General features: G+C 41.0%; 2 protein-coding genes across 6 annotated transcripts; one reads left to right on the top strand and one right to left on the bottom strand.

Annotated features, from left to right (window-relative positions):
- Positions 1 to 749: 749 nt before the first annotated feature.
- On the top strand, positions 750 to 8437 carry LOC115201032 (male-specific lethal 1-like 1). Of its 3 annotated transcripts, XM_029764245.1 has the most exons (10): positions 752 to 961; positions 1705 to 2483; positions 2585 to 2781; positions 2869 to 3197; positions 3341 to 3405; positions 3551 to 3618; positions 3807 to 3931; positions 4107 to 4179; positions 4611 to 4672; positions 5859 to 8437. In XM_029764245.1, coding segments are annotated over exons 2-10 (1581 nt in total). In that variant the 5' UTR covers positions 752 to 961; positions 1705 to 1823; the 3' UTR covers positions 5861 to 8437. The 3 variants fall into 3 exon arrangements, with proteins under 3 accessions (XP_029620103.1, XP_029620105.1, XP_029620104.1); XM_029764243.1 differs by lacking the exon at positions 4611 to 4672 and having other exon boundaries at positions 750 to 961; XM_029764244.1 differs by lacking the exons at positions 752 to 961; positions 4611 to 4672 and adding an exon at positions 1095 to 1298.
- A 1909-nt stretch (positions 8438 to 10346) lies between these two features.
- LOC115201031 (charged multivesicular body protein 2a) lies at positions 10347 to 14226 on the bottom strand. 3 transcript variants are annotated; one of them, XM_029764241.1, is made up of 6 exons: positions 13824 to 14226; positions 12688 to 12855; positions 12400 to 12579; positions 12081 to 12211; positions 10730 to 10791; positions 10347 to 10620 (listed from the first exon to the last, which is right to left on the bottom strand). In XM_029764241.1, exons 2-6 carry the CDS (start codon positions 12853 to 12855, stop codon positions 10499 to 10501), a joined length of 663 nt encoding a protein of 220 aa, XP_029620101.1. In that variant the 5' UTR covers positions 13824 to 14226; the 3' UTR covers positions 10347 to 10498. The 3 variants fall into 3 exon arrangements, with proteins under 3 accessions (XP_029620101.1, XP_029620100.1, XP_029620102.1); XM_029764240.1 differs by lacking the exon at positions 13824 to 14226 and adding an exon at positions 13417 to 13575; XM_029764242.1 differs by lacking the exon at positions 13824 to 14226 and adding an exon at positions 13335 to 13357.
- Positions 14227 to 22136: the final 7910 nt, after the last annotated feature.

Here is a 22136-nt window from a genome sequence, read left to right as displayed (position 1 = left end):
CAGACGGAACATGAGCTGCTTTTTGCAGGCCAAATGTCAACTGAGCCCTCATCTTCTCCACTATTAAAAGTAAAAACACATGGAAATGTTTATGAGTACAAGATAAAGAAGCACAGGTGTGAGAAATTGGTAATTAAAGAGAATCCCCTGACCCACCTGACATGTAAGAACATGTTTGCTACAGTTAGAGGCAAAGGGGTTTCAAAACATAGGTCTATCTATATATACTGAACAAAAACATAAATGCAACCTGTAAAGTGTTGGTCCCATATTTCATGAGCTGTAATGAAAGATCCCAGAAATGTTCAATATGCACAAAAAGCTTATTTCTCTCAAATTTTGTGCACAAATTTGTTTACATGAGAATTTATCCTTTGCCAAAATAATCCATCTACCTGACAGGTGTGGCATATCATTACACATATGCATGTACTGGGGACAATAAAAGGCCACTCTAAAATGTGCAGTTTTGTCACACAACACAATGCCACACGTGTCAAGTTTTGAGGGAGCAAGCAATTGGCATGCTGACTGCAGCAATGTCCACCAGAGCTCTTACCAGAGAATGTTAATTTCTCTATCATAAACCACCTCCAATGTAGTTTTAGAGAATTTGGCAGTACGTCCAACTGGCCTCACAACTCACAACTCATGGTTTCCATGTGTTTGATTCAATTCCATTTGCTCTGTTCCAGCCATTACTATGAGCTGTCCTCCCCTCAGCAGGCTCCTGCGATATGGACCCTCTTTGACAAAGGTCAATAAACTATCATATATTTACAGAGGGGTGTAAAAACTCTGTGGACCAAGCCTATTTCCAGGTCATCGATGTCATCTACTGATGCTTTTCTTCAACTTTATTCTTCCCAAAACACAAAAACATGACAATTTGCCGTATCTACGCATGCGCCATCTTGGGCGCTTTAAACAAGTATGCAAGAGTGGAACATGAACATACTAGGTGAGTTTGAGAAATATTACGACAATGAGGGATAACACAAAATACCGTGCTCGGTGAAACTATATGCTAACTTATTAGAACTTATTTTCAGTAGGTTGTTACGTACTTCCTCCAAGTCCCTTTCGCATGCAGCGAGTCAGTGGCAGTGCAGTGAAATACTGTTCGCTATGATTTTCATCAATGGCAATGCGTGATGGACTAAAATGGAGGAAATATCGAAGTGCTAGCTAACACTTGCTAGAAGCACGAACCACTCTAGCCAACTGCTACCCCCGTGCACCCTTGTATTTTTCAGTAAAAATGGCTAGCTACCAAACCCTTCGGCAGGACCATGAGGGTGTGCAAGCAATATTTGTTGTCCAATTTTTAAATAATAGACCCTACGTAACACGCTAGTTAGCTAGCAACCTAATGTTAGCTACAAACGTTAGACGCTAACTAGATGCTTGGAGACTCAGTGTTCGTTAACTAGCTAGCTAACTTGTTTGTCCTGTACAGTTAGCTTGCTAGCTGAAATGTTGTATAGTTTTAGATAGTTAGCTAACGTTAGCTGGTGAAAGGGTGCCCAGCAGTCAGGCGCAGTGCAGTATTTAATGTCAGTCAGTTGTTGTAACTAGTGAGGTTGCCAGTCATTGAGCAACATTGTGCCTAGCTAGCTAGCTTGCTAGACAGCACATTTTATTTAGACCCAATAGCAGTCAATGAATGTTGGTTGCAATACTTATAACTTCTTTCTATTACAGGAGGAAGACTGATCCAGGCTCAATGAAACAGGAAATAGGCATCAATGACACTTGACTGCTTTGCAGAATAAGCAGTTATTCTGTAATGCTAGTTCAATAACATCTGAGTTGTATTCGCCATGACTATGAGATCCACTTTGTTTGCTAATGCAGGATTTAAGCTGGACACTGAGAGAATTGACTTTGACAAATCACAAATTGGAAATGCAAATGTTGTGAACTCCATAACCATCAAGAGAGAAACCTGTGACTTTGTCATAGATGTCCATGACGTACACGGGGACATCCACAACACTGGAGGGGAGAACCTCAGCAAAACTAAGATCCTAGACCAGAAATACATAATTCGGGCCCCAGTGGTGGCTGCACAAAATAAAGCAGGAGGGGCACTGGTTCAAGGTGACAATTGGGGAAGCACAGGGGTGCCGTCATCCTCTGTCAGACAAATGGGGGGTGAGGGAATCCCAATGAAAGGTAAACACTTTCTGAGTGAAGGTATGGATAATAAAGAGTTGGTTTCAAACAATAACTCCAAGGATGCAGGTACTGATGAGAGTACCAGAGGGGTCTCCCCTGGAGGAGTTGTCAACACTGCATCCATTGAGTTCAGCACAGAGGGCAAGTGGAGGAACATCAGAAAAACCCCTGCTAACCCCCACACACAGGCCACATGCCTCCGGCAGATTCTCCTCCTTCAGCTGGACTTGATTGAACAACAGCAACAACAGCTGCAGTCCAAGGACAAGGAGATAGATGAGCTGAAAGCAGACAAGGAGACGGTATGCACAGTATATTAAAGTGTCTAATTGTTTGTAGATGACAGTAACGCTGTCATTTGTTTAGAACCAAATCATTTAAAGAAACATGTCTGCATACATAGTTGCTGGCGCGTATTGAGCGCATGGAGCGTCGCTTGCAGCTGACGAGGAAGGACCCACGTGATAAGCGCCTATTTCAGCCACTAGAGCCCTGGACCCCAGATAAAGAGGACCTGTGGGATCTAGAAGTGTGTGACAGCCCACAGACTCCCACCCCCAGGACAATCCCCTTCAGTCGAGGCGGCAAAGGCCTCAAGAGGTAACAGACCCCAAATACTACTCTGCATTCACTTATCCTCAGTCAAACTATCTTCTACTCACTAATACATCTGCTCTGCTCATGCAGGAAATTTTGCTTCCTGGACTCAAAAATCCAGAAGTCACGAGGAGGGAAAGGCTCTAAGTTCACCTCCCCTAAGTCAGAGTGTGGAGCTGGCTCACCATATCAGAGGGAGCTGCGCAGTAAAGAAACCCCAGAGAAGATGGGGTTTGGTCGGCCACCGGTGGAGAGGGATACTCTGCACCCGAGCAAAGAGGACCCGGAGCGCACCGATCAGATGGAGGAGCTCCCTTTCATGTCTACTACTGAGATGTACCTGTGTCGCTGGCATCAGCCGCCCCCCTCCCCCCAACGTGAGCCATCCCCATCCCCAAAGAAAGAGGAAGTTGTAGCCAGTGAGTAGTCCCACCACACATGCCAGTTGTTCCGTTCCAAGTGTTAAGCTGGGTAGTATTGCCTCGCAATGAATAATAATGTAGAAATCCAAATAGTATTGTTATTAGTCCTATGTCTTTTTTTACACTGTTCTGTTTTCCAGTTCCATCCTGGAAAGAAAACAGTATGGAGCCCTTGGATGAGGAGGCTGCCAGTGACATCCCAGAGGTGAGAGAGGAGAGCACACAGGCTTTACAATTTAAACTGAGAGTCAGAAATAAAACCTGTAATGCCACACAATATTCAACTCAGCATTTATCCCTGCAAATGGTCCTTAACCACATCAACCATGTGTTTGTGTTGTTTTACCAAGATGCTGGACGACAGTGTCTTTTTGAAGCGCCATGCAAAGCTGGAGTTGGATGAGAAGAGAAGAAAAAGGTACAAATGGGTTTTCTGACTTCCAAGTTACTCTCAATGCCTCATGGTCAGTCTCTAACCTCACTCACTACGGCTCATTTTTTGTGTGTGTAATGCAATCTCGATTTACTATATTGAACCACTAACGTTTTCATCCATTCCTTGCTCTCTCATTATCCCTCTTTATCACTGAATCCTGTTTTTTGTAGATGGGACATTCAGCGTATCCGTGAGCAGCGCATGTTTCAGCGCCTCCAGCAGCGCATGAACAAGAAGAAGGGGATCCAGGAGAGTGAGCCAGAGGTCTCCTCATTTTACCCGGACACTGAGGATGGTATGACTGGCCACTTCATCTGCTGTCTAAACATGGAACCGTTGTTTTTTACAGAACCAGAAAGTTGCTACGCCTTTAATACTGTCATTTACTTACTGAAGTTTTACGAGCAATGTTTTCATTGCATGCAGACACAGTCTTGATTTTGAGACTCCCTTTTCTTTCTTTTCTCCAGTCGAGTCCATAATCATCACCCCTTTCCTGCCCGTGGTGGCCTTTGGCCGGCCATTGCCGAAGCTTACGCAACAGTAAGTTTTTTTGTGTTTTTGATTTCATCCACCAGTAGTCCTATCAGTCTTTTTCAACTACAACGCTCATTGTAGGTTCAGTTCAACATGCAGGGAACAACCCTATCACACATCATGGCAACCTTTTCCAAGCACTTGGTCCAAACAAACACATCTATGCATTTTTTTGTGTATCTTTCATTCAAAGGAGATAGTTTGTGTGATATACCATTTGTATGCAGAGATGTTATTTGTTTGTCTATTTGACCTTTTATTCAGGTTTTGACATTTTCCTATAGGTTCACTTGTAGGACTATATAAGCAGGCTTTTTTATTAGGCTTGTCACTGGACATTTCTTTGTATAGTTGAGTTAGGGGATAAGTTAGGTATGTAAATCACTATGTCCACTAGCTTGAGTTCATCCAGTACTATGCGTAATTTATTTTTCAAGATGGTACCATGGTGCAGGTGGCGGGGCAGGGCGAGTTTCACAGAAAGACCTTTCATCAAAATGCAAGTATTTATTCTTCCCCCAAGTATGTCTTTAAAGTTTTAAGCAAACTGTGAATATTTTACACCCCAAGCACTCATAGGCAAGCATTTTGATGCCTATTCCTTCCTCTGTTCTTAAAGAAGGGGGCATAGGCCTAATGATTTACAAAAGAGGGCAAAAGGAATGCAAACTGGTGTAAATTCAAAAAACGTTAATGTTATTTTGAAGACATTGTCATTGAAGTAAGTTACCTATTGACCAGTGTTGGAAAAAGTACCCAATTGTCATTCTTGAGTAAAAGTAAAGAGACCTTAACAGAAAATGACTCAAGTAAAAGTGAATGTCACCCAGTAAAATACTACTTGAGTAAAGGTCTACAATTATTTGCTTTTAAGTATACTTAAGTATCAACAGTAAATGGAATTGATCGAATATACTTAAGTATCAAAAGGAAAAGTATAAATTATTTCAAACTCCTTCAAACCAGATGGCATAATTCTCTTTTTACATTTGTTTACGGATAGCCAGGGGCACACACCAACACTCAGACATCAATTGCAAATGAAGCATGTGTTTAGTGAGTCCACCAGATAAGAAGCTGTAGGGATGACATGGGATTTTCTTTTGATAAGTGTGTGAATTAGACCATTTTATTGTCCTGCTAAGAATTCAAAATGTAATGAGTACTTTTGGGTGTCAGGGAAAATGTATGGAGTAAAAGGTACATACTTTTCTTTAGGAATGTAGTGAAGTAAAAGTTGTCCAAAACATAAATAGTAAAGTACAGATACCCCCCAAAAAACGAGTTAAGTAGTACTTTTAAAGAATTTAGACTTAAGTACTTTATACCACTGCTATTGCCAGAGGATATTTATATAACGGTAGTTTTGCAAGTCCTTTAAAGAAAATGAACAAAAAAATACAAAATCTCTATACAATACAATTTTCCTAAACACTGTTTCTTTTATACATTTATCCATTTCAACAGTCATTATTATTATTATTAACATGTTTGCATATTGAGACAATGTTCTATACAATGAGTCTGAAAACAATTGAGACTGTCTTTATTTAACACATGCTGTGCCAATTGAATGATAACCAGATGTGAAATGTTTTTTAGGTTATGGGGGTCGGATTTTCCCATTAACCTTTCCCTGCTTCCTCCAGTCAACATTTGTATTTCTGAATTGTCTTCCTCTGTAGGAACTTTGACCTGCCTTGGCAGCGAAGCCGCTGCCGCATCGAGGTGCCCAAAAAACACACGCCACACCGTACCTGTCGGAAGTGAGGTGGTATCTGCGTGTGTTAAGCAAAAGAGAGAGCCCTCTTCTCTCCCCAGAAAGGTTCTCTTTTCTTTTGTGGGTTTAGGCTGTCACTGGCGTAGCATGCACTACTCTCAATAGTCTGTGGAAAAGTAAACCATTGTCCTCCGTGTTGTCACTTGCCAGCTGTCTTAGAGAAGGAGCTGCTATACATTGGGAAAATGGCTACCAAATTTGTTAGCTATGGTACATTTGTTGCCCATGCTACTCAAAATGAAAGAAAAGCTGTACCCCCCTCAGATAACAGTCCCCTTACTAACAGCTGAGTGATTATAAGGTAAACCACAATAGTTACTTAGAATGTCTACTGTAGCAATTTAGTAATATGCACGTTCTGTGAAGCATAATTGGGGAGCACATGTTCTAATGTTTTGGAATTTGGTGTAATGTACCAAGTCTTCCTTAATTACTGCATCATCACTAAAATGTGTAGCTTTTGATCATTACTACATTATTACATAGTTGTCACCTGACTTAGTAACTTGGGGACTGTGATCTAAGGGTAAGAAGAGAAGTGGCGTTTTCTGATTTGACTGAATGGCAGTGCTTGAATTGTACAATATACAACTAACCCTGTGCGCTGGAAGCACCATTGGCGTTTACATGCTCTGGGTTTTGCTTTGATTGAAACTGTAAACAATTTTTCCTGTTTGTGTATTTACTGTAATATTTCCTTATGTGAACACCGCTTCAAGCAAAAGGTTTTATCATTGTGCGCTAATGTGTGGACATAAGGTGTTTGATCCTTTCTCGGCATGTATGTTTTTTTTATTACAAATGCAGTAAATATTAGATTTTAAAAAGTCCTCTGATGCTAAAGTTCTTGATATTCTGCGTTGTCCATACTTTGCTTCATGAAAACAAGTTTGTTTGACTGCTTCTTGGTAGACAACGTTGGCTTTTTAAATTAATTTGAGAACCTTTGATCTTCTACAGTATGCTTCTTTGTTTTGTTTTCATAATTTTATGATGTGAGTCTGCATGACAAATTTGGTCCAAACGATATCAACTATTAACACGGTAGAGCTGTAAATTTACATTTTACATTTACATTTAAGTCATTTAGCAGACGCTCTTATCCAGAGCGACTTACAAATTGGTGCATTCACCTTATGAAACGACATCCTTTCCACTTAGTGCAATTCAGAGAAGAGAAATAACATCTGTTTTGAATTTCAAAAGCATGACAATTTGGCTGCTTTATTCAAAAAGCACTGCTTTGTTCAGACAACTGCCTTGTCTCCAGCCCATTCTCTAACATGTGATGAATTTGCTTGAGTTTGACATTTTTTGTGTGTATTTTTCCAGTACATCAGAATACGCTTAATTGCAGTAGATAACTGAGATATAGACATCAGTCCTATGGTGAAGTTTAGAAAACATGGGTTTTGTTGGCATTAGAGTTTAGCCTAATCAGCTAGAGCACTCAAACTAAATGCTAGGTATTTTCCTTCTTAAATTCTAGCTATATTTAACAATCTTGGTAACTGCCAAAATAAAGGAAACACCAACATAGTGTCTTAATAGGGCCTTTTGCCACCACAAGCCAGAACAGCTTCACTGCACCTTGGCATAGATTCTATATGGCTGCGTTTACACAGGCAGCCTAATTGTGATCTTTTTATACTAATTGGTCTTTTGACCAATCACATCTAAGTATTTTCACATCAGCTATTTTTCAGGGCTGATCTGATTTGTCAAAAGACCAGCTAGTGAAAAAAATATTACAATTGGACTGCGTGTGCAAATGCAGCCCAACTGTCTGGAGCTCTATTGGAGGGATGTGATGGCATTCTTCCACGATAAATTCCCTCATTTGGTGTTTTGTTGATGGTGGAGGGAAACGCGGTCTCAGGCGCCGCAACAGAATATCCCATGTGTTCAATTGGGTTTACATCTGGGGACTTCAACGGCCATAGCATATGGTTTACATCATTTTCATGCTCATCAAACCATTCAGTGACCACTCGTGCCCTGTGGATGGGGCATTGTCATCCTATGGGGATTTAGCCATGGTAGCTAAAATAACGGCCTGCCCAGAATTTGTATACATGACTCTAAGCATGATGGGATGTTAATTGCTTAATAAACTCAGGAACCACACCTGTGTGGAAGCACCTGCTTTCAATATACAGTACTTTGTATCCCTCATTTACTCAAGTGTTTCCATTATTTTGGTAGTTACCTGTAGCTCCTGGTGATGTGTTATCGCTTAAATATTTTACTTTTGGCACAATGGCCTCCAACGCTACAGACCACAAAATACAGTGGTTTTCAAATTATGTGAAATTAGTCTTCAGAAACAAATGTTGTAAATATGAAAAACATGGCTGTTTTATTTTTTTTTATTTAAACGTTCAAGTGTTGAGTACATTCAATATTATTGTTCTATGATAATGATTGTATGTTGACAATAATTGACAAGTTTGTTTTGGAATAAAACAAAAAACATCTAACAGTTAAGCCTAGTCTTCAATTATTGATTTGTAGATTAACAAGCTCTGAAATTGATTGATAATGGTAATTAATAATGGAGCCATATCCGTCAGTGAAATGGAGTGCAACATATTTTTTTTTAGAAAACCCCTTGAATTATACTGTTTGGGATACCTGAATTTGAACAACATTGGCATATAAGCAATGAGAATGTAGAGGCAAGCAGGTTACACCATGGGAGCTTAGTGTATAATTACCACCGCTATAATGAGATTGATCTTGTTGGTCCGGGGGGGGGGGGGTAGTAGTCTGGCTGACACCAGCTCGCTGTGTCATCACATGGGTTGGACAGTGTATGTAAATTAATGTTATCACATTTCTTGGTATTGAGGGAAGACGATTAGCTCCAGCCTCTGTCAAATGTGAAAAATGTTTATTGAATAAAGGCAAAATAGGACATTTCTTACAAATATAAACCACACCCTCAACCAACCATTCGATAAATATTATGTTATCAGGAACTCATGATGACTACACTTTAATGGATAAAAGGCTATTTCAGTTCTATCAGGCACCATCGAGTAAGTGCCCCCTTTTTGGACATTTGACATGGAGGAAAATTAACCAAATTGTACACACATTTTACCACACTTGAGAATTTTTTTTTTTTAATCCATTCCGCAGTCCCATTAATAATTCTAAACCTAGGTTATGCAAACTCCCACAAATATAATTATACAAAGTAAATCAAAAGCAAGCAAGAAACCACAAACCGTAAAACGTTTACGAAATCATGATGTTAATATCTGACAATGTGTAGTGAATGCTCTTAGGCACACCTCTATGAAAGGTAAGAATGTAAAAATGTAGTGATACTTGTACATCAAATATACAAAATGTTTACTTTATTAGAATAGTCTAAATTCACTTTAACTTTGGGTTCCTTTTAAATAATGTCAATTTACCCATGAAGCAAAAATAATATGCCTTTGGGCATATTCAAACACTTCATTAAAATATTCCCCCTTTAAAAGAGAATGCTTCATTTTTTTTGAACAATTGTGTATGGATAATGATTCTGATCAGTCATTGATAAAAGATAATACCTGCAAACAAAAAGCCATATACCGTAATAACATGGACTTTTCACTGAAATCCTCCAGTGTTCATCCACCACTCTTCCACAAGGAAATCTATAGTGAACAAAAATATAAAAGCAACATGCAACAATTTCATTGATTTGACTGATTTGCAGTTAATATGAGGCAATCAGTCAATTGAAATAAATTCATTAGACCCTAATCTATGGATTTCACATGACTGGGATTACAGATATGCATCTGTTGGTCACAGATACCTTAAAAAAAAATGGGCCTCACAATTGTCTTCAGGAACTCATCACGGTATTTTTGTGCATTCAAATTGCCATCAATAAAATGCAACTGTGTTTGTTGTCCGTAGCTTATGCCTGCCCATACCATAACCCCACCACAGGGCACTGTTCACAACGTTGACATCAGCAAACCACTCACCCACACAACGCCTACACGGTTTGCGGTTGTGAGGCTGGTTGGACGTACTGCCAAATTCTCTAAAACGTTGTAGGCAGCTTAGGGTAGAGAAATTAACATTCAATTCTCTGGCAACAGCTCTGGTGGACATTCCTGCAGTCAGCATGCCAATTGCATGCTCCCTCAAAACTAGAGACATCTGTGGCATTGTATTGTGTGACTCAATTTCACATTTTAAAGTGGCTTTTTATTGTCCCTAGCACAAGGTGCACCTGTGTAATGATCATGCTGTTTAATCAGCTTCTTGATATGCCACACCTGTCAGGTGGATGGATTATCTTGGCAAAGGAGAAACACTCACTAAAAGGGATGTAAACAAATTTGTGCACAAATTTGAGAAATAAGCTTTTTGTGCATATGGATAATGTCCGGGATCTTTTATTTCAGCTCATGAAACATGGGACCAACACTTTACATGTTGCGTTTATGTTTTTGTTCAGTATAGATACAGAAATCTAAGTTGCTGAGTACATCTAGCTGTATTAACACCAGGCAGCCAAAGTGCTGTTGTGTGTCAGTCTCTCCTGAGGTTATTCAGTCTCTCCTCCAGGTCAGCATCTGCATCTGCCAGAGCTGGCTGGGGTTCAGCTTTCTTCCCACCTGCCACTGAGAGGCTACCTCCCGTGGATGGCAGATCTAAATGAACAGGAAGGAAATGATTTTAAATCAATCAATAGGAACCGTGATGAAGCGATGACCAGCTGTATCACTACTACAGCCACAATAATTTCACTTTATTCCTTACTTGAGAGTTCGTCAGAGAGATTGAGACCCAGCTCGTCCAACACTTGGGACACAACGGCATCACTGAAAATAAAACAGAGAATTAGTGTTTCCATAGATTTACCAGCTAACATAAGTATGCCAAAAATATCAATTGTACAATTTAAAATAACATTAACAAATAACGATGTCTTCATATTGAGTTGGTGCAGGTTTTCATTTTTAGATTTTTTTTTAACCAAAACTGTATTTTGGATGTAAATATATTTTGTTGTTGTTGCCATTTCACTTGTTTTTAAGAAACTTACAACACTCGCAATAGACTTCATGCACAGATAAAACATTAACAAAGGCTCCAAAAACACCCAAATACATCCTTTTAGAAATGGCAATTCTCTCAGTATAGTTATTTTCCATTTTGTTGGACTAGAGTGATAACTTCTCCATGTAGCCGGCGCATGCGCACACGGAAAAGTATCACTCGAGTTCAAAATGGAATAAATAACAAAAACGTTTGGAATGACACAATGTCATGTGTACAACATCTAACGACTTATATCACTATACTGATAGTGTTGCCGTTTCTAATTAAGTGATAATGCCCGAGAAGCCGATGTTTGGAGGATATATTGGCACGGGTGTTGTTAACCGTCAGGACACTTGTTGTTCAGAGCAGCTAGCCAACAACACAGCTAACACAATCACTTCAAACTGAAGCTGGAAAGACTGCAAACTAGCTGCACTTCATTTCGTGTTACCTTTTTTAAATTCAAATTTCTTTGTATATATCCATAAAAATTATGCCAGCTAATTCATGATTTCGACTGGCTGAGAAACTGCCTGCCTCTCTCTCTCATCCCGATTCCTGACACATTCATTACAATGGGGCAGTTGGAGATCGAATTTGAATATTGAAACAATGTTGCAAATGTCGGAGAGACAGACAGTAAGGTTTATACAAATCTCTGCTGAAAAAAACTAAATGTTAATCTAAAAGAAATGTGAGAATGTCTAGATGCTTTTTATAGTGGAGATCAAGTTTATAAAGTGCCTGGCTGGGCTGATGAGACAGTGGACTGCGCAGTCAGGTGGAACAGAGTAAATAGGCATTTTAACGTCATAGATTTAGCCGGTGGTAACTTGTGGAATAGACAGCGGGTGGAATGCGCTTTTAACCAATCAGCATTCATGGTTTATGTTTTATCTGTGCCTCTGCAGAATGAGCATTAGGAAGTCTATCACCAGTGGGATAAGTTTCTCAAAATCAAGTGAAAACGCAAAAAAAAGGTCTGGACACTTCTATGACATAACATTTAAAGTGTACCTATCCTTTAAAGGATTTGGCTGGAATTTCTCTGTCACAAACCCCCTACCTCTCTTCTTCATCATCCTCATCACCCATGGCATCATCTATGGCATCATTCATCATCTCCTCTTTCATGTCCATGATCTCACTCTGTCGTTCAAACTCCATCATGATCTTTTGAATCTGTGGCAACTTCATCTGTGTAGGGGAACGTTATGTTGTGAGCCAATGGAATGTATTGGCACAATTCAACCGGTAACAAAAATGACTACAAAAGTTTGAGGCTTTTTAAGTGTGTTACAGTTCTACTGGCAAGTTATTATCTCTCGATCCCGAATTGAATCGTGTTTTTAACAGGAATCATGAAACAATGAAAAGATACACACCTGTCTGTTCATGGTAGCCATTGCTTTGGTGACTCCTTTCATTGCCTGTGCCATGCTGTTGTTTGACTTGAGAGTCTGGATTTTCAGACTGACTGCCTGGATATTTGCCCTCATCATAATAAATTTCTTCACATAGTGCCTTGTGCGAACCAAGTCCTTCGCCATGATCTTGACAGCATCCTAGAATGGTGTGTGGATGAGTGTGAGACAATTGAAAATGATGCATGGCAATTTACAGAAAGGCATGAAGTATTTTTCCCCTTTAAACAGCCCCTTATATTCTCTCACCATTTGTCCTTGTTTGGCCATTTTCTTAATGTCAGCTATTATTTTCTTCTCCTGCTGCTCCAGTCTTTGTCGCTCTCTGTCCAGATCTCTCATGGCCCGATTCAGTGCCCTCTGGTTCTGCCTCAGCATCTCCTCTGGGGTCTTCCTCTTCCCAAACAGGAACTCCATCTAATGTACAAAATTAGGAATGAAAATAAGTAAATAATTAGGCTACACATATCATCCAAATCTACCTCTCTTTCTCGTCAGTCATTATTACTTAGAATTTACAATGTGTCCGTTTTCCCCCTAAACAGGATCTCATTTTCTGTACGTTTCATGCCTGCGTTTCGTTTGTAAGATAGCTACATTATAAACATGAATTCGTGTAGAATAACTCCTCATTTGATCCATTTACTGTAGCTAGCTGGACTCTGATTAAACTGCTTTTTAACAATCATCGTTAACGTGATTTATCAAATTCCCAGAATTCAATAAAACAGGCCTACTATGCATAGTAAAATGGGCTTGATTATGTAGACCTTTAAACTATTAGCTAGCTAGCTAGGTATGCTTGCTTCCTTGTTAGTTTAACGTTAGTAGCTAACATTAGCTGCTAGGTAGCTAACTACGAAGTTGAGTCATAGTAACAAGCTAGTTATTATTACATTTTCTGTTACAGTGTATGAAGTATTTCGTGGCGGGGCTGTTTATGTCGCGATAATGACTACTGTTATGGAAAATAGCTACCGTTTGAGAGGTCTTCACCGGTTTTAAATCGGAAACAGACTCCCTATTTGCACAAATAGATGGATTTGTTTTCTTTTATGGACTTCCGCAGAATGTTAGCTTCACTTCCGTCCTAGTCCTAGTCCTACTCCTTCTCCTTCTCCTTCTCCTACTTCTCTCCTACTTCTTCTCCTACTTCTTCTCCTACTTCTTCTCCTACTTCTTCTACCCCTTCTCTTTCTTCTTCTCCTCCTTCTTCTTCTTGATTTGATTCTTCTTCTTCTATGGCATAATGGCGTTCGCAACAATTAAATGTCCATTCCGCCACTTACTGTGCGGGTGGATATGAAGTATCCCCCCCAAAAATAAAAAAATAAATAAATCATACAAACTACCAAACAAAAAGAAGTGAACTAAACAAAACCAACCTGCTTTTCTGTAAAAAATTATAATAATTCGAATCAGGTCCCAACACTGGCTGAGAAGCCTCCTGTGAGGGTGGGATATTTCCTAGCGACAAAAGTCCTTGTAGTGTTTCTGCTGCAAAGTCTTGGAGCCCCAAAAACGTATCAGCTGCAGATATAATGATATCCAGCTTATTGGACTTCTTAGACACAATTAATCACTGTGGCCATAAATGCCACAAAATCCACCTTCTTCACAATGAGTGTATCCAGATCACCTGATTGACTTGAAACACTAGCAACTGGTTGCAATGTATCCACCGCCATATCTTCAACACTGTTGCCTCTTGCCCCTTCGACTCTCTTCACCGCCTCCACATCAGAGATCCGCTGCGCAGCCCAGATCCTTGACACCTCGACCTCCTTCACTCTAACAGTACGCCCAAGGATGTCCAGAGTATGATCCCCACCACAGTTGCAACAATATCATACTTCTCCCGTCTGCAAACATGTGACACGTGATCATATCCTTTACAATTTCTACACTATAATGGTTTGGACATGCTCTCCCCGCATACCTCACATATCCATGCTTCACATATTCCGGCAGAGTCTCCTCAAACAACAATAATATCAACAGGCTTTTCTTCTTCCTTACATTTACCATACGGGTCAGGCGAGGTGCACTGACCATTCCTGGGAATTTCTGACTAAGGTACTCATCATCTACAGTGCCAGTCAAAATTTTGAACACACCTACTCATTCAAGGGTTTCTCTTTATTTTTACACATTTTAGAATAATAGTGAAGACATCAAAACTATGATATAACACATATGGAATCATGTAGTAACCATAAAAGTATATATATTTTTATTTTAGATTCTTCAAAGTAGCCACCCTTTGCCTTGATGACAGCCTGGCACACGCTTTGCATTCTCTCAACCAGCTTCATGAGGAATGCTTTTCCAACAGTCTTGAAGGAGTTCCCACAAATGCTGAGCACTTGTTGGCTGCTTTTCCTTCACTCTGCGGTCCAACTCATCCCAAACCATCTCAGTTGGGTTGAAGTCGGGTGATTGTGGAGGCCAGGTCATCTGGTGCAGCACTCCATCACTCTCCTTCATTAAATAACTCTTACACAGCCTGGAGGTGTGTTTCGGGTCATTGTCCTGTTGAAAAACAAATGATAGTCCCACTAAGCACAAACCAGATTGGATGGTGTATTGCTGCAGAATGCTGTGGTAACCATGCTGGTTAAGTGTGCCTTGAGTTCTAAATAAATCACAGACAGTGTCACCAGCAAAGCACCCCCACATCTCCTCCTCCATGCTTCACAGTGGGAACCACACATGTGGATATCATTCATTCACCTACTCTGCGTTTCACAAAGACATGGCGGTTGCAACCAAAAATCTCGAATTTGAACAGTTGATGTTGACATGTGTCTGTTGAACTCTGTGAAGCATTTATTTGGGCTGCAATCTGAGGTGCAGTTAAATTGCCGATTTCTGAGGCTGGTAACTCTAATGAATTTATCCTCTCTCTTTGCTTATTTGAGCTGTTCTTGCCATAATATGTACTTGGTCTTATTCCAAATAGGGCTATCTTCTGTATACCAACCCTACCTTAACACAACACAACACAACTGGCTCAAACGCATTAAGAAGGAAAGACATTCCACAAATTAACTTTTAACAAGGCAGACCTGTTAATTGAAATGCATTCCAGGTGACTACCTCATGAAGCTGGTTGAGAGAATGCCAAGAGTGTGCAAAGCTGTCATCAAGGCAAAGGGTGGCTACTTTGAAGAATCTCATATATAAAATATTTTTTGATTTGTTTTGTGGTTACTACATTATTCAATATGTGTTATTTCATAGTTTTGATGTCTTCACTATTATTCTACAATGTAGAAAATAGTCCAAATAAAGCAAAACCCTTGAATTAGTAGGTGTCCAAACTTTTGAATGGTACTGTACTTAGCTAGCGAATGCAGCTAGCTAGTTTAGCCTACTAAAACACCCGGCTCAAACAGTGAGGGATGCTATGTTAGCTAGCTGGCTATGGCTATCCAACACTGGAACTCTTCCAAGTCAAGATATGCTTTTGGTTTTATTAATTTATTGCTACCTGGGCCCGCCTGTGTAACTGCTAAACTGCTAGCTGACTGTACACTGTACTGCATGATTGTAGCGGGTTATATTAGCTATGTTGACTATGACGTTAGCTAATAGGGTAACAACGATATAGGCTGTGTGTAGAGGTTAAGCGGTTATGATATGAAGGTTTGGCTTGGAAAGGTTTTTTCGCCTGGCCTCAGACAGCTGATCTGTTGCGAATTGTAATCCACAAGCGAAGGGAAAAGGTGAAAGGAAGATAGCGTGAAGGAATTATACAAAGAGCAAAGTGATCATGCTGTTTGTATTTGCTGCTTTGAAAGTTAACTGTGTTTGCGTGTGATCAGCGGTGTATTCATTCTGACGATTCTGTTTAAAAACTTTTCTTAAATGGAACAAAACAGGGATAAACATACCTGAAATTGTCCAATTGAAACTCTTGTTTGCAACTGTTGGACTAATGATTACACCCTAAATCAGCTAGATGCAGGCAAGCGTTTGCAAGGCGGTATCGAATATATCACTGTCTGTCACCTTGATTACTAAAATGTATCTCGACCTGTGCACTTATGTTGTAAACCTTCATTCATAGGCTAGGTTGTAGCAACATGATGGGTGTAGGAAAAATTTCAGTATCATGTAGTAGCATAAACCTATCGATGTTACATTCAGCTGAATGGAATATGAATGACAGCCATCCAATATGTGTCCAGTGTGTGTCCATAGAGTCGGTGCAAGAGAGTTAGTGCAAAAACAGGTCTGTGCAGGTATTCCGGGTAGCCATTTGATTAGCTATTTAGCAGTCTTGTTTAGCAGTCTCATGGCTTGGGATTAGAAGCAGTTCAGGGTCCTGTTGGTTCCAGACTTGGTGCACTGGTACTGCTTGCTGTGCGTTAGCAGAGAGAACAGTCTATGGCTTGGGTGTCTGGAGTCTGAATTTATTTTGGGCCTTCCTCTGACACCGCCTGGTATAGAAGTCCTGGATGGCAGGGAGCTTGGCCCCAGTGATGGGTACTGGGCCGTATTCACCACTCTCTGTAGCGTCTTGCCTTGGAGTTGCTGTACCAAGCGGTGATGCAGCCAGTCAAGATGCTCTCAATAGTGCAGCTGTATAACTGTTTGAAGATCTGAGGACCCATGCCACATTTTTCAGCCTCCTGAGGGGCAAGAGGCACTGTTGTGCCCTCCTCACAACTGTGTGTGGACCATGTTAATACCTTGACCTGCTCCACTACAGCCCCATCGATGTGGATGGGGGCGTGCTCACCCCTTTGTTTTCTGTAATCCATGATCAGATCCTTTGTCTTGCTCATGTTGAGGGAGAGGTTGTTGTCCTGTCACCACACCACAAGTCATGACATTGCACAAGTGGGGGGGTTGGCCTTTCCTCTTTTGCTCTCTATTGATCCTCTATTGTTCTTCAAGCTAGGGGAGGCCGATAACATCACGACTTCCCATCAAACCAACTCCTTGAAGTTTGCAGTTGTCTAAAAAAACACTATTTTGCTCGAAACATATTTGACCCTTTGGTGTGTATACTTTGTCTGTATTTATACTTGGTGTTGCGGATTATCCCATGTTTAATACCAAGTTCACTGCCAAAGTGGCAAAGTGCCTATCCAATGGTGGTCACCAGCTGACCATATTAAGATGACCGACACACACACCAAACAATTCATTGTCTGGCAGCCATCATCCCAGGACATTCCAGTATGTGTCATTTGATTGAAGTGTGTTCTCTATCTGATGTAATCTGTTAGTGTGTGCTGTGAGATGTGCTATAGTTTGATGTTTGAACCTTACTTTTGATGCTCTACTGCCCTATTGTTTGCCTATTGTTTCCAGTTTCAGAGACTTTTGTAGTTCGTTCCAGTCATTGGCAGCAGAGAACTGGAAGGAGAGACGGCCAAAGGAGGAATTGGCTTTGGGGGTGACCAGAGAGATATACCTGCTGGAGCGCGTGCTACAGGTGGGTGCTGCTATGGTGACCAGTGAGCGGAGATAAGGGGGGACTTTACCTAGCAGGGTCTTGTAGATGACCTGGAGCCAGTGGGTTTGGCGACGAGTATGAAGCGAGGGCCAGCCAACGAGAGCGTACAGGTCGCAGTGGTGGGTAGTATCTGGGGCTTTGGTGACAAAACGGATGGCACTGTGATAGACTGCATCCAGTTTATTGAGTAGGGTATTGGAGGCTATTTTGTAAATGACATTGCTGAAGTCGAGGATCGGTAGGATGGTCAGTTTTACGAGGGTGTGTTTGGCAGCATGAGTGAGGGATGCTTTGTTGCGAAATAGGAAGCCAAATCTAGATTTAACTTTGGATTGGAGATGTTTGATGTGAGTCTGGAAGGAGAGCTTACAGTCTAACCAGACATCTAGGTATTTGTAGTTGTCCACATATTCTAAGTCAGAACCGTCCAGAGTAGTGATGCTGGATGGGCGGGCAGGTGCAGGCAGTGATCGGTTGAAGAGCATGCATTTAGTTTTACTTGTATTTAAGAGCAGTTGGAGGCCACGGAAGGAGAGTTGTATGGCATTGAAGCTCATCTGGAGGGTTGTTAACAAAGTGTCCAAAGAAGGGCCAGAAGTATACAGAATGGTGTCGTCTGCGTAGAGGTGGATCAGAGACTCACCAGCAACAAGAGCGACATCATTGATGTATACAGAGAAAAGAGTTGGCCCAAGAATTTAACCCTGTGGCACCCCCATAGAGACTACCAGAGGCCCGGACAACAGGCCATCCGATTTGACACATTGAACTCTATCAGAGAAGTAGTTGGTGAACCAGGCGAGGCAATCGTTTGAGAAGCCAAGGCTATTGAGTCTGCCGATGAGGATGTGGTGATTGACAGAGTCGAAAGCCTTGGCCAGGTCAATGAATACGGCAGCACAGTATTGTTTCTTATCGATGCCGGTTACGATATTGTTTAGGACCTTGAGCGTGGCTGAAGTGCACCCATGACCAGCTCTGAAACCAGATTGCATAGCGGAGAAGGTGCGGTGGGATTCGAAATGGTCGGTAATCTGTTTGTTGACTTGGCTTTCGAAGACCTTAGAAAGGCAGGGTAGGATAGATATAGGTCTGTAGCAGTTTGGGTCAAGAGTGTCCCCTCCTTTGAAGAGGGGGATGACAGCATCTGCTTTCCAATCTTTTGGAATCTCAGATGACACGAAAGAGAGGTTGAACAGGCTAGTAATAGGGGTTGCAACAATTTTGGCAGATCATTTTAGAAAGAAAGGGTCCAGATTGTCTAGCCCGGCTGATTTGTAGGGGTCCAGATTTTGCCGCTCTTTCAGAACATCAGCTGACTGGATTTGGGAGAAGGAGAAATGGGGAAGGCTTGGGTGAGTAGCTGTGGGGGGTGCAGTGCTGTTGACCGCGGTAGGGGTAGCCAGGTGGAAAGCATGTCCAGCCGTTGAAAAATGCTTATTGAAATTCTCAATTATAGTGGATTTATCAGAGGTGACAGAGTTTCCTATCCTCAGTGCAGTGGGCAGCTGGGAGGAGGTGTTCTTATTGTCCATGAACTTTACAGTGTCCCAAAACTTTTTTGAGTTTGTGTTGCAGGAAGCAAATTTCTGCTTGTAAAAGCTAGCTTTGGCTTTTCTAACTGCCTGTGTATGTTGGTTTCTAACTTCCCTGAAAAGTTGCATATCACGGGGGCTGTTCGATGCTAATGCAGAACGCCACAGGATGTTTTTGTGTTGGTTAAGGGCAGTCAGGTCTGGAGAGAACCAAGGGCTATATCTGTTCCTGGTTCTAAATTTCTTGAATGTGGCATGCTTATTTAAGATGGTGAGGAAGGCATTTAAAAAAATAACCAGGCATCCTCTACTGACGGGATGAGGTCAATATCCTTCCAGGATACCCCGGCCAGGTCGATTAGAAAGGCTTGCTCACTGAAATGTTTCAGGGAGCGTTTGACAGTGATGAGTGGAGGTCGTTTGACCACTGACCCATTACAGATGCAGGCAATGAGGCAGTGATCGCTGAGATCTTGGTTGAAAACAGCAGAGGTGTATTTAGAGGGCAAGTTGGTTAGGATGATATCTATGAGGGTGCCCTGTTTACGGCTTTGGGGTGGTACCTGGTAGGTTCATTGATCATTTGTGTGAGATTGAGGGCATCAAGCTTAGATTGTAGGATGGCTGGGGTGTTAAGCATGTCCCAGTTTAGGTCACCTAGCAGCACAAGCTCTGAAGATAGATGGGGGGCAATCAGTTCACACATGGTGTCCAGAGCACAGCTGGGGGCAGAGGGTGGTCTATAGCAGGCGGCAACGGTGAGAGACTTGTTTTTAGAGAGATTGATTTTTAAAAGTAGAAGTTCAAATTGTTTGGGTACAGACCTGGATAGTAGGACAGAACTCCGCAGGCTATCTCTGCAGTAGATTGCAACACCGCCCCCTTTGTCCGTTCTATCTTGTCTGAAAGTGTTGTAGTTAGGGATGAAGATTTCAGAGTTTTTGGTGGACTTCCTAAGCCAGGATTCAGACACGGCTAGGACATCCAGGTTGGCAGAGTGTGCTAAAGCAGTGAATAAAACAAACTTAGGGAGGAGGCTTCTAATGTTAACATGCATGAAACCAAGGCTATTACGGTTACAGAAGTCATCAAAAGAGAGCGCCTGGGGAATAGGAGTGGAGCTAGGCACTGCAGGGCCTGGATTCACCTCTACATCACCAGAGGAACAGAGGAGGATTAGGATAAGGGTACAGCTAAAAGCTATGAGAATTGGTCGTCTATGACGTCCGGAATAGAGAGTAAAAGGAGCAGGTTTCTGGGGACGATAAAATAGCTTCAAGGTATAATGTACAGACAAAGGTATGGTAGGATGTGAATACATTGGAGGTAAACCTAGGCATTGAATGATGATGAGAGAGATATTGTCTCTAGAAACATCATTGAAACCAGAAGATGTCATAGCATGTGTGAGTGGTGGAACTGAAAGGTTGGATAAGGTATAATGAGCAGGGCTAGAGGCTCTACAGTGAAATAAGCCAATAAACACTAACCAGAACAGCAATGCACAAGGCATATTGACATTAAGGAGAGGCATATTAGTGGTAGGCTATGCCTACTGCAAACGACCAAAAATATAGAATTGGTATGGGTCTATCCATAGACCAAACAATTTAACAGATAAACATTTTGTTATTCTGGAGAATCACATTGAATCAGGCTATTAATTTCAGTGCAGTTGCGTTCTTATGCATATCCTTAGTCTAAACGGAACCGAAAACACCCCAGTCTGTTTTGATGAGGATGTGGTGATTGACATATTTGTCATTGATTTAGCCCACAATTACCGACAGATTTGATACACATGAAGGCCTAAATTTACTCTGGATTTGACAATCAATAGATTGACCAGGATCCTTTGACTTTTCCCTATGTTATATTTGTTCTCAATTTGGCGAAATGTAGTCCAATTTATACGCTTTTAAAGTTTTCCTATTCATTTACATAGGCAAACCATTGCCATTAATGATATTGACTATCATCTGCTTTTTATGAATAAAAAGGCATCAGGGTAAAACAAAACAAAAAGTTTTGGCCCCCCGACACATTAATGTTACTTATCTTAGATCACAGTCAGCTAACTTCCACTCCATTCATATGCAAATACATTTGATTCTTACATTTAAATTTTTAAATTTTAGTCATTTAGCAGACGCTCTTATCCAGAGCGACTTATAGGAGCATATAGAGTTAAGTGCCTTGCTCAAGGGCACATCGACAGATTTTTCACCTAGTCAGCTTGGGGATTCAAACCAGCAACCTTTCGGTTACTGACCCAACACTCTTAACTACTAGGCTACCTGCCGCCCATACATTGGCTTTGAGCTGGCCTTCCCTTATCTACATTGAAATAATATTATTTCACTAGTCCTCTATTATGATAAAAAATATGTATAGCTCATTAGTACACCCTTGTGTTTGAATATATCTATTGTAGGTCCTAGGATACAACAATGAATAATGTTGAACTAACAAATACCATCAAGGGATACCTTACAATTTACAATAATGAACACCTTGTGAAACAGCTGTGAAAACCAACCTGCCAATATTTAAGAATTAAATATATACGCTTTGATATTTTTTCGTACAGGTGTGTCAATTTACTTTCAGAGATTTTCTGTACACTGACATGGCAATCATAGCCTGAAATACTATCCAACTACATTGAACATTGTTGTGTGGGTGGGAGGTTC

Source organism: Salmo trutta, chromosome 10 (assembly GCF_901001165.1).
Source record: "Salmo trutta chromosome 10, fSalTru1.1, whole genome shotgun sequence".
Classification (NCBI taxonomy): Eukaryota; Metazoa; Chordata; class Actinopteri; order Salmoniformes; family Salmonidae; genus Salmo; species Salmo trutta.
This window is presented reverse-complemented; position numbering and strand designations above follow the sequence as displayed.